Here is a 13,269-nt window from a genome sequence, read left to right on the forward strand (position 1 = left end):
TTTAATTATGTGTATTGGGGACAGAGGGAATGTACACATGAGTATAATGCCCTTGGAGGCCAGAAGAGGGTGGAAGATCCCTTGGACCTGGAGTTACAGGTAGTTGTAAGCTGCCTGGTGTGGATACTGGGAATTGAACTTGGGTCCTCTACAAGATTAGTATATGCTCTTAACCACTAAGCCATCTCTTCACCTGTTTTTGTAATTTTAATGTTAGACAGTCTCACCAAGTTGTCCGGGCTGGCCTTGAACTCATCCTGTAGCCCAGGCAGCTCATGATACTCCTCCCTCAGCCTCCCAGATAACTGAGATTACATGCTGTGCCCCCAGGCCCAGCTCCTTTTCCCTAATGATTCAATCCTAAGTGTATTAGGTTTATAGCTGGATAAAGGATTGATCTAACAACTAGCTTGCAATATTCTAAACCATCTAGCAGGTGCCTGTTTCATGCTATTTAGCTTGCTGTGTTGGTGGGGGGCAGAGTGGAAGCCTGAGAAGTAAGCCCGTTGAAGCTGTGCAATCATGTGTGTGTTGTTAATGAACATCTTATACCAGAGTCTGCAATGGAGATGGGGAACCCACTGCTGAGGACCAGAAGCAATGGAGCTTAACAGCATTGGGAGCCCTGCTGCTCTCCAGCTCCAGCTTTGCCTCAGAGATACAAAGACCTGCTGATAAAGAAGTCACTGTTAACTCAAGATAGAAGCAAACATGGGAAAGCCACAGGCAATGGTCCAAAGGGGCCAACACAAGATAAGCTTGTCAGGACACAGAAAGATGCTTAGTTAGAAACACCTTTGGCTGTGCCTGCTTCCACCTGAGAGGTGAGAAGCATGTGTTCAAACAGGCTGGCTGTGGTCATTGATGTCAGTGAATCAGGGACCGAGTCATTCCATGGGCAGGAAAAAGAGTGGGATTCAGTGGCTTTAACATGTATATACCCATATGCACACATGTGCATACACATGGCATACAACTCATCTCTATACACTTGCCTGTGTATACACACACACACACATCTGTGCACACCATACATGCACTGGCTTCTTTTAGGAAATGCAGGCATGACCAGGGGATATTTCATGTCTTGGAACCATGCTTAGACTCTTCATTTTTTCCGTATTGGTTCCTGACAGAACTGGACAATCCACTCTGTCAGGTAATTTAAGGAGAGTCAAAGAGGCTGGCAGAGTAGGTGCGGGAGTAGATCCTGGCCTGGGAAAGGACCCTGTCCCCACCTGCGACATGTAGCACCAGATCACAACATGGCGGATTGTGGAGGGTGACAATGTTCATGGGGTTCCCCATGAGAGAAGGGAAGTGGGGAAAAAAGCCTACACTGTACAGAGCAAACCGTGACCAGGTACATGACTGGTGTGTCTGTAGTCCCAGCACTTGAGAAGCTGAGGCAGGAAGATTGCTGAAAGTTCCAAGCTAGTTTGGATCACAGGCTTAGACACTGTCTTGAAAAGAAGGGAGGAAGAAAAGGAGGGAAGGAAAAGAAGAAGGGAGGGAAGGGAAGGGAGATAAATGGGAAGAAAAGAATTGCCTGCACACAGCCATATTCACAAAAGTCTGCGTTTTTAAATCTTGCATATTGCTGCTTGCCAGAGAGTGTGAGCATGTGAGTAGCCAGACATGTTACCCTACAAGATCTATGAATATGTTTTTCTTATTTCTACTGTCACATATTCATTTCAATGTACATTCACATAAAAAAAAAAACATTTTTCATTACCTAGTAGGTAACCACACAGGGTTCCTTTGTGAAATGACTTTCCTATAGTAGAGTGATTGCCAATTTCAAGAAAAGTATCAAATAAATGCAATCATAGTGAGTATGTTACTCACCAGCAACTTGGGACTAGAACCTGAGTGGCTTCACTTGCAGAGAGCCAGGAGGAGGCTGTATGTGTGTGACCTTCCCTGAGTATTGGCCCCTGACACCCTGCTAACCAGCATGACTTTGTGGAGCTCAGAAGAACTGCAGGGGCACCAGAGCCACTTAATTCACACATTCAGCTGTTCCTTCTTAGTGTTCTGAATTATCAAAACCCCAAGCCAGCCATCCCTCCACCACACCCCCAGCCTGTCAGCTTCCCCGGAACTCTGCCAGGTTAGCGGCCAGCTGTGGGTATGAACTCACGTGTCTTCCTGCCATGGGAAGGCATATCTTCTGCTCTGTGCTGATAAAGATGTCACTGTTAACTCATGTAGTGTGTCCCTGCTGCAGGGGTCCCTCCCTCCCTCCCTCCTTAGCTGCAGCTGCCACCAGGTACAAGAAGGTTCTCCTGTGACAGCACCTGGAGCCAGGCTGCTGGAGAGCTCCGACTGACACCCTGAGTATCGGCAGACTCTAAACCTGCTGCTTCTGCCTTGTAGCGATGGTTGTCTTACATCTCCTAGGAGCCAGACCGGGTGGGCAGCTACGGTGGGTGGGGGGCTTGCTTCTTTCCTCACATACTGGCAGCTGTGACATAGATCCACATGTGGGTGGCTGACATCCTTGGGAATGCCTTCTCTTCTGGTATAGAGAGAAGTGGGACAAAGGTATCAACAGATGTTTCCCTTGGGGCTGTGTAGCCAAAGCTGTGATGGTTAATATTGTCAACATGACAGGATCTCGACTCACCTAGGAGGCACACCTCTGGGCATGCCTGTAAGGTTACTTCTAGACTATGTTAACTGATGTGGGAAGACCCACTCTGAATGTGGGTTGCCACCATTCCATGTTCTTTGTCAAAAGGAGAAAGTGACCTGAACACCGGCATCCATCTCTCTCTGCTTCCTGACTGTGGATGCCATGTGACCAGCTGCCTCATGCTTCTGCCATGATGGACTATACCTCATACTGTAAACCAGATGCTCCTTTCCCTTAAGTAGCTTTTGTTGGGTATTTAGTCCCAGCAATGAGAAAAGTAACTAATATAGACATTGTCCTGGCATTTCTTCTTGGTGAGTGACAGCCATGTTTACTTGCACGCAAACACATGCGCGCGCGCGCGCACACACACACACACACACACACACACACACACACACACACACACACACGTGTGAATTGTCCTGCTGTGACCTTTGTTTCCAGCTTCCCCTTTGTGAGGATACTGGTTATTTGGGTCTGGCCCACCTTTATGACCCTGTTTTATTTTATTTTATTTTTTCCAGACAGAGTTTCTCTGTGAAATAGTCCTGGTTTTCTGGGAACTTGCTTTGTAGACTAGGCTGGCCTCAAACTCACTGAGATCTGCCTGTCTCTGCTTCCCAAGTGCTAGGATTAAAGGTGTGTGTCCCCATTGCCCAGCTTATGACCCCATTTTAACTCAGTTACATCCACAAAGACCCTTTCCTCCTTTGAATGTGTGTATAGTGAGCATGTGTTCATGCATGGTTTTTATATGTGTATGGACATATGTATGTGGGTATCTGTGCATGTGTGTGCATACGCACATGAAAGCTGAAGGTTGATCTCAGCCTGATCCATCTTCTTCACTGAGGCAAGGTCTCTCAATCAAACCCAGAGCTCACCCATAATGGCTGGTCTTGCTAGCCAGATTGCTCTGGGGATCCCCCATCTCAGCCTTCCCAGACTGGAATTATGAGAGGGTTTCCATATCCACCCAGAATTTACATTGGTTTCTGTGAATCTGCACTCTAGTCCTCATGCTTGTGTGGCAAGAGCTTTAACGGCTGAGCAACCCCTGCAGTCCCTTTACCCCCCACCAGACCACACTCTGAGGATACAAGATTAGCACTCCAACATGTGTTAATGGGATGGATGGTGTACTCCAAATAACACCTAATGATATGGTTTTGCTTTCTGGCATACTCTGTCTAAGGTTTAGATCTAGGCCCCCAGTGCCCAAGATTGAGTGGTACCCAAAAATATCTTCGTGCCTCACAGAGGCTCATGTGTCCCAGCAGAACTCAGTAGCTTCTAGAGGAAGCATTACACAGGGAGGTTACAAATGACCAGAGGGAGATAACTCGGGGGTGGAAATTAGCTGTTCGATGTTCAAAATGTGTACTGAGCATTGATTTTACCTAAGAACACTTAATCACCCCTTATTACATATTGGGAAAAGATTCGTAAAGCTATTGTTTCTAACCAGCAAGAACTGAGCAAGATCGCTGGCTGTGAACATGCAGAATGGATGTGTGAGCCCTGCATAGGTACCTACAGTGAGGCTACGTGTGCCACCAAGGTGAGGCCCACTCCTGGATGGTGTCAAAAGGCATCTCAGCACCAAGCCTGAGCCGAGAAGCACTAAGCTCAGCACAGGCATTGTAAATAACAATCGGTATCTCTGAACCCCAGTGGCCAGCAACAGCAGTCCCACAAATCTGGACACATGGGACCAGGACATAATCTGTGTTGGGGACAGATGATGTAAGAGAAACACATGCCAGTGATTGGAGCCAAGCTCCTTACCCCAGTCCATTGTGGGTCCAGTCTACACACCCATGCTGGGAAAGCCAGCCTCTGTCTGGTCACCTCGCCTCCACGGCTTACCACAAACCCAGGCATCTCCAAGGATGAGTGTCTCATTTCACCATCTGAAGTGCTGCCTCCACTTGCAAAATTTCCAGTCCTTCGATTCAAGCTGCTTTCTCCCGTGTTCAGTCTGTGGAATAGATGTGAACACCCATTGTTCTCACCCAAGAAAGTAATCTATGTTCATTAGAAGCCCCTGCCACTCTTGGCCTTCCCTACATCTGTGGCTAGCTCTCTCAGACATAATGCCACCCACCACCCAGACCACCATGGTTCTCCAGTATGTGTGAGCTCCAGTGGATGGGGTGTGTGTAGCTTTGCTGAAATCTAGAATCTCAAACAAACTCCAAATAGCCCATTTCCAGCTGGGCCACACAGAATGAAACCTTGCTTCCCAGCAGTAGAGAGAGGTGCCAGGGCTGTGAACCCCCAACAGTATCAGTTTCTCTGCTAGGAAGGATGGGACTTCCCTTTGACAGTTTATCTATAAATATTGCCCATCAAATGCATCCTCATTTCCTTGTACTAAGTGTGCTTAACAGATCAATTTAATATAAAACTTAAAGTGTGCGTGTGTGTGTGTGTGTGTGTGTGTGTGTGTGTGTGTGTGTGTGTGTCTACCTATTGGATTCCCTGGAACTAGAGTTATGAGCTACCACATGGGTGTAGAAAATGGACTTGCATCCTCTACTAGAGCAGCCCATGCTCTTAACCACCATGCCATCACTCCAGCCCTGAGTCGTATTGTTTTTCTTGATTTCCTGTATGTTTGGTTCTCACTCATTCCCAAACTCTCCTCTAGCTGATCAGATTTCATGACATATTCATTCAGATCACAGATGTTAGGAATTCCATTTTCTGGCTGTTCCTTCCTCTGTGGTGAAAGTTTGCCTCCTTGAGAGAGGAAGCTGAGACTGAGACACTTAACCTGGCTTGCGAATTAGAAGATATGCAAAGCTGGTCCCCAGGTTTACAAAGCAGTAACAACATCTGGGGAGGACAGACTCTTCAGTGGGGCTGCCTGCAAGGTGTGCTGAGACCTACAGGGATGCACCTTTCATGAGTCAGCATACACTCTGGGGGGTGGGGTGATGATTGAAGGTGCCTTTAAGTCATCCATGCTCTCTGGTCAGTCACCCCAATAAACACACGGGTTCATGAAGCTAGACTAGCAAGGAATCTCTTTTTGTCTGTCACGGGCACCCTATCTGGAGTGAATAGACATTTGTTCTGATTTCTATGAGAAGTCACAGCATTGTTTCTGGGAGTCTCCTAGGCTCTGTGTGGCAGGTGGGTACCTGTCTCTCTGTTGAAGTCTGTTTCCTGTATCCCACCACTACCTCCCTGACTGGATGGAGCACCTCCCTGTTGTTTCCCAAGCATGAACATAAAGAGTATATGTTTTGAAGGCTCTAATGTGTGGAGACACTGAATCTGTCATTAGGCTGGACACAGAGCTCAGGTTGGAAATCCCTTCTGCTTAGACTATTGCAGTCACTTCCAGGAGGCTCCTATGGACTCCTTCCACTCTGCTGCTTGACTCTTGCCCATAGTTTCACTTCTGTATCTGTGACAAAACACTCTGACTAAAAGCAACTTTGGGAGTCAAGGGAGGTTTATGTGACTTACAATCCCAAGTCACAGTCCATCATGGAAGGAACTCCAAGCAGGAACTTGATGACAGCCCAGCCTGCCATTCCACACAGCATAACCCCCAACCAAGGTACTCACTTCACAGACAAAGCATGTTGGGAACCATGGGGGGATTCTGGCTTTGGGCTGACAGGCTCATGCTCAGTTAGCTTTCTTATATAACTTAGGAATACCTTCCCAGTGCCACCCACAGTGGGCTGGACTCTCCTACACCAATTACTAAGTACAGTCTCCCCAGATATTCCCACAAGTCAATGGGATCATCCAAATTTCTCAACTGAGGCTCCTGGATAAGTCTAGGCTGTTTCCAGTTGACAGTTAAAGTTAGCTAGGACAACCTTGCCCTCTATTGTATTTGAACATGCTCTGATCATGTGACTTGTTATTGTCTGTTATACATACAGTTGCCTAGTCTCTTCCAGTCTGAAATGCATGCTCTTTTAGAAGTTTTGAGAGCTAATTTATGAGCAGTCCTCCTGCGTTTTCCCCCATCTCCCTGTCTCTGTTATTCACATGTTAAAATCCAACATGCCACTTTCTGGTTTATTCCCTCCTATGTCTTCATTCACTTTGTTTTTACTTTTTTAAAAGCACATTTTTTTATTTTTTTATTTGAATTAGAAACAAGATTGTTATACATGTCAATCCCAGTTCCCACTCCCTCCCCTCCTCCCCTACCAACCCCCCCCCAACTAGAACCCTACCTATCACATATCCTTTCTGCTCCCCAGGGAGGGTAAGACCTTCCATAGGGTGTCTTCAGAGTCTATCATATCCTTTGGGATAGGGCTTGTTTTTACTTCTTACCCAAGCATTTAACTCCATGCTTGGGGGCTAGAGAGATTGCTCTGTGATTACCAGCGCTGTCTGCTCTTGCAAAAGACCTGGGTTCAGTTTTCAGCATCCACATGGTGGTTCACAAGCACCTATAACTCCAGTTGCAGGGGATCCAATGTCCTCTTCTGGCCTCCTTGGGCACTACACTCGTGTGTACTTACCTACACACAAACATATCACCAGTAAATGATTTGTTTTTTTTTTACCTTCTTGGTAGGTCTACATGCTGAGATCATATAAAACTTTCTTGTGTGGTTGAGAGACTGTCCTAGGATGTTCCAGCAAGTTCCATGATTCCCTTACCTTGGGAGAGGGCTTCCCTTCCACCTCCACACGTGGTCCCAGGACGGCCACTGCCCCATGTCCATTGATGGCAGAAGCTGAGTGAGGCCCAACACCTCTAAAAGCTCAAGTCTGACACTGTGACCCTTTCTCACCCACTCCATCCACAGAGCCAAGGTGAAGAAGGGGGTGAATATTCTGACCACACAGACCAGCGAACCTCGGCAGTGGGATGTGAGGCAGGAGGTGGGCAATGGAGGGAAGCACACCACCACCTCTGTGGCCTGCCAGCGCCTGGGCCCTGGGGCACGAAATAGGTAAGTAGCCCCTCCAGGGCACTCTGATTTTGCATCTAGTTTTGTCTGGCTTCGTCTTGACCTCTGCTGGCCCAGATGTTAAACCCAGGACCTAATGCCCACTGGAGTATCAATTGGCCAACCATGCATGTCAGCGTGTGTAGGTTCCAGCCTTTTGCTCTTTGAGCATTGGGGCAGAAAGGACATCAATCACCCCCACTTTGTTACCTGAACTCGCTTCTGTGAGTTATCAGAAGATGCTGTGACAAGATGGTCAGTCCCGGAGTAGATTTAGTCACTGGTGAGAAGGAACAGAAGGAAGCAGGCAATAAGTGGATGCTGAGTGTAGACTGGCTGAGGGGATCCATAGACAGTGTGGATTACCCTGAAGATGGCTGTTTTATGGCTATGAGAACAGCACACCCGCTGTTTTGGAAAATAAAACTTAGGCACTTGAAGGTATCCTGTTACCTGCTGCTAAGATGTGGGCTCATCTCCTTCCAGGGTCTCATATACACAATCTCCATATACAGAATATCCATCGTAAGTCATTTGTCTTAGAAGTTTAGGTCATAATATCCACTTGGAGTTTTAAGATTTTTTTTTTCATTTATATAGGAGACATTTCATTTTGACTTTATGTACTTCTTAAAAATAATATTAGCCGGGCGTTGGTGGCTCACACCTTTAATCCCAGCACTAAGGAGGCAGAGGCAGAAGGATCTCTGTGAGTTCAAGGCCAGCCTGGTCTACATAGCGAGTTCCAGGACAACCTCTAAAGCAATATAGAGAAACCCTGTCTTGAAAAAACAAAAAAAAAATATTATTAATGGCTACATAATATTCCACCATGAGCCTTTAACTTAACACAATTAAACATAATGTGCTTTTGATAATCAAGGTTGTTTTCAGGTGTGAGTTTCCTAGATCACTGGTTCTCAACCTGTGGGTCATGACCCCTTTGGGGGTCAAACAACCTTTCCACAGGAGTCACCTAAGACAATTGGAAACACAGATATTTATATTATGACTCATAACAGTAGCAAGATTAGTTACGAAGTAGCAATGAAAATAATGTTATGGCTGGGGTCACCACAACATGAAGAGCTGTGTTAAATGGTCACAGCATTAGGAAGGTTGAGAAACACTGCCCCAGATAATGCTGAGCAGTGAGCTTCCTTCCACAAAAATTTCTCTCTGGTACCCATGAAAAACAGAAAATTGAAGTGGCTTTTCTAGCTTGAGTTTCTGTTGTTGTGATGCATCACCAAAAGCAATCCAAGGAAGAAGAGTGTTTATTTGGTTTCCAGATGACACTCGATCACTGAGAGGAATCAGGGCAGGAACTCAAGCAGGGCGGGAACCTAGAGGCAGGACCTGAAGCAGAAGCCATGGAGGGGTGCTACCTACTGGCTTGCTCCCCATGGTTTGCTCATCCTGCTTTCTTGTAGCATGCAGAACTACCTTGATGAGGCATGACGCCACCCACAGTAGACTGGGATCTCCCACATCAGGCCCCAGTCAAGAAAATGTCCCCATAGATAGTCAGTCTAACATAGGCAACCTCTCAACTGAGGTTCCATCTTCCCAGGTGACTCTAGTTTGTGTCAATTGGACCAGCACAATGCACCCTCCACCTCATAATGCATATTATGCTTGATCCTGTCTTAGTGATTGCTGGTGGAAGAGTTTTAAGTCATCATAAAAGCTGTATCTTAAAGAATAGCTTTCTGTTCATATATAGGGTAAGAAGAAATGGGAGGGACGGAAAGGGGAGGCTGTTGGGTGTGGTGAAGTATGCTTGGAACACATTAAATACTTGATGCAAATGGTTTTGAGTCTGTTAGACACATGGTTTGCTTGCATTAATAGAGAGGCTGATGGTATTCAGTATGGGCTCACATATCTCTTTAAAAGGCATTCAGACCGACTTGTGCGTGCACTTTCTAGCTGGAATAGAGCTTGGTTCTCCTGTGCTGGCTTGCATGCAATTTCTTAACAAAAGAATTGCTTTGCCAACCTGGGTGACATAGAATTCTTTTATTAAAAATTGAAAACCCTTCTAAATTTGGCATCCCAGCTGTTTCTCTGACACATTCAGTTTTTGCTTAGGTCGGTAAAACACAGCTACAAGAGTTGACAGGTTCCTATGAGCTGTCCATGGGTCAATGGGATCAGACTTCAGTGTGGCTGGCATCTCCAGTATCTGAACTTTAATTTTTGAATGGCAAGTGTTAATCGTAAATATGAGTGGAGTATCATGTGGTATTTCCTTGTAGGCTGCAGCCATTTTTTTGTTGTTGTTTTGTTTTTCTGTCAGAAGTGTGTTCCCCTTATTAACTTCTTCTCTCGGTGCACTTTCCTGAAGGAATTTAGATATAGGAAAGAAAGTTTAGATTATGGGGCATCAGCCTAGAAATAGAGGTATGGGGGTGGGGAGGTGCCTTGGTCCTGCCTCAACTAGATGATGGGACAGACTTCTTAGGGGAGGCCTTATCCTCTCCATGGAACAGATGGAATGAGGGAGGGGGTGGGGGAGTGGTAGGAGATGAGAGAGGGGGAAATGGAATTGGAATGTAAAAAATAAATTAATAATAAAAAAGTGAAGACCAGGATGATGTGGTGGATTTTGCGGAGCCCCTGTTGAGGACCCTACCCTGCCTGGGAAGTAGAGGGTGGATAGGGTGGAGGTCAGGGGTGGGGAAGAAGGGGTGGGAGTGAGGGAGGAAGAGGGAGAAGGGATTGACATGTGAAACAAGCTTGTTCCTAATTTGAACTAATAAAAAAAATTTTAAAAAATAAATAAATAAATAAAAGTGAAGAAAAAAGACAAAACCTAAACTAAAAAAAAAAAAAAGTTATGGGGCATGTCTTAATTGACCCTTAAAATGCTGCCATTAAACAAAACTTCTCCACACTGTTTATGGATGCCCCATTCTTGAGTACAGGGGACCTTCTGCAGACCCCTCCTTTAACACCCAACCATGATAGACAGCTGTCATGCTGAATAGCTCCTGGCTTCTGCCCCAACCATCCCCATGGTGACCCCTAGAAGACTTTTTTGAGCACAGCTCAGGGGCTCAGTCTTTGACCTTGCAAAAAAAATATGACCAGAAAGAAATGTGTGCCTGGGTCGTTAGTTATGGGGGCAGTCAGAAGACAAATTTAAGCCTTCCCAGCTGGTTTCATGTAAAATCTAATTACCACAGACAGTTAAGGAAGTGAAAGCAGGCGTGTTAATTAACAGATAGTGAATTTACACATGTAAATAGTTCTTTGCCTCTGACACAGATTGAGAATCCTTGAAAGGCAGATGAGATATTTGTTGGAAACTCTGAAGAACCATGTGGTCAGACCTATGTGTTCAGGGGCTTTTGAGAACCCTGGTTGAAGGCTGGTGTGTTCCTGAGAGGAGAGTGCATAGCTTTCAAGAGGATTTTGCTTGAAATTATTTTTTAAGTTATGTATGGGGGGCAGGGCATTGCACCACATCTCTGTCTGGTGCCCACAGAGGCCAGAAAAGAGTCTTGGAGCCACTAGAACTGTAGTTACAGGTGGTTGGGAGCCCTCGTCTGTGTCAGGTCCTCTGCAAGAGTGCTTTTAGAAACTGATCCATCTCTCCGGCCCTGCTCTGGAAGGTTTTGGCAGAATGCTATGCACCATTTTCAAGATAGCTTCACTTTAGATTCTAGACAGGTGTACTGCCACCAACTAGACCCAGGGTGGTCAAAAGCAGGTGTGTGTGGTGAGGGAACCTGGCTATGCCTGCCTGCTCTCAGTTTCCCTAAGTGACGTCTGAGAAAATGATTTCCTCCCTTCAGCACCCTTGCTATGGAAGGACTAATATCATTAGTGTGCTCAAATGTGTTTCCTGATTGTGACAGCCAGGACCTCACAATAGCTGCCACTCAGCCACAGGGACTGTATTTAAACAGCAAGGGCCTGCACACTCCATGAAACAGCCGCCAGCTGCTGGAGAGCCTCGTCATCCGTGCAACATTGATGTGTCCCCTTTCACACCCACTTCTCACATGGACCCTCAGAAAGCCCCTCGAGGCTCTCCACTCCATGCGAGTAGGTGACACTGAGGGAGAGCCATACCTGATCTCAAGCAGCCAAAGGATGTGGAGCTCTTGAGTCAGCTCCCTGCAGCTCACACAAGTCATTAGATTTGTCTAACCCTGTACAAAACAATATGCCTTTTAAAGTGTGTGTGTGTGTGTGTGTGTGTGTGTGTGTGTGTGTGTGTGTGTGTGTGTGTGTGTAAGCCAGAAGATGACCCTGGTCCTTGTTCCTCAGGTAACCATCCACATTCTTTGAGACATGGTTTCTTGCCAGCCTAGTGGCTGACTGAACAGCCAGCCCCAGGGATCATCCTGTGTCTTTATCCCCAGCACTGGGATTACAAGCACATGTCACCGTGCCCACACCTCTTTTCATGACTCCTAGGGATCAAACTTAGATTCTTGTACTAAGTCACCCCACACACGCACAAATCCCAGCAACATACCCTAATAGTCTCTGAGTGTCTGCATAGCCTAACAGTCTTCTGCTCCAGGTCTCAAGGCAGGCACCATCTGAGTGTCATCCCAGGGTCTAAAGCATTGCATGAAAGAGGGTCATACAGGGAAGGGTCCTTGTCTCTGCTTGTAGATGCTTGTCCTGGTTAGACTTTTTGTCAGCTTGACCCAGGCCAGGGTCAGAGTCATCTGAGAAGAGGATTCCTCCATCAGATCAGCCTGTGGACAAGCCTTTTGGGACATGGGAAGGTATGGCATCTGTCATCCATTCTGCCTCTCCATTGCCCTGGGTCTTTGCATTCGTTCCTTGTTGCTGTAAAAAGTCACCACAGGTGCAATGCCTTAAAATGATGTAAGTTTATCATCTGAAAGTTCCTGAGCTCAGAATATAAGCGGCTTCACTGGGAATTGATACAGGTGTCAGCAGGGCTGCAGGGTCAATCCCTCCCCTTGTCTCCTGGAGCCTGCCATCATCTTTCCTAGGTTATGGTTGACCTCAGCCAGTCATCCCTTTCCTGAGCTTCAGGAAGCTGTTTTCTCTACACATATCTCCAAGTCTCCTGCCTCCTACTTTGACCTCTAAGCATTTTATGATGTCATCAGACCCCCACTAAACAATCCAGATTAAACTCCCCACCCCCTTCAACCCTGCTCAAAACTGTTAGTTATACCCCACCTGCCAAACTGCTTGCCTTTCAAGGCAGCATGGCTATCATTCACAGAGATTTGCATGGAACTTACTACCTGCCACTGCGTCAGCATCCATAGTCCCCACCAGAGAAGCTTCTTGGGCCTCTGAAGAAGCCTGACAAGAAAAGGTCCCCCATACCTAATGCTGTCCTGAGCACAGGAGCTGGCCTCCCTGGCCAGCCCAGCAGCAGAAGCAGACGGCCTTCATTGGGACATGTGTACCAAGTATTCTTGCTTCAAGGACAAACTCAGTCAATTATCTGAGGATCCTGTTGGCACAGAATCCCCCCATCTTCGTGATTTGTGGCTGCCTGCAGGAGCCTCTCAGTGGGATGCTGGCTGGTGGCAGAGTGCTTTGTGCCTTTGCCTTTGGCTCTTGCAATGTCCCCTGTGAGTGTCAGCAATTAGGAGAGCTGCCCGTTGGAGCCATGGAAGCTACAGCTGTGTTTCTAGATCTCAGTCACATCCCAGAGTTCTGGCTCATAAAAGAGGATTT

General features: G+C 46.6%; 1 protein-coding gene across 1 annotated transcript in view; it reads left to right on the forward strand.

Annotated features, from left to right (window-relative positions):
- The window catches only part of Tmem132c (transmembrane protein 132C), a 287,785-nt gene that overhangs the window by 189,294 nt on the left and 85,222 nt on the right, over positions 1-13,269 (forward strand). Inside the window, exon 3 of the mRNA XM_027413858.2 lies at positions 7,438-7,584. Within this exon, the coding sequence (XP_027269659.1) occupies positions 7,438-7,584 (147 nt within the window). The remainder of the gene's footprint in view (positions 1-7,437; positions 7,585-13,269) is intronic.

This window comes from Cricetulus griseus, chromosome 4 (assembly GCF_003668045.3).
Source record: "Cricetulus griseus strain 17A/GY chromosome 4, alternate assembly CriGri-PICRH-1.0, whole genome shotgun sequence".
Lineage (NCBI taxonomy): Eukaryota > Metazoa > Chordata > Mammalia > Rodentia > Cricetidae > Cricetulus > Cricetulus griseus.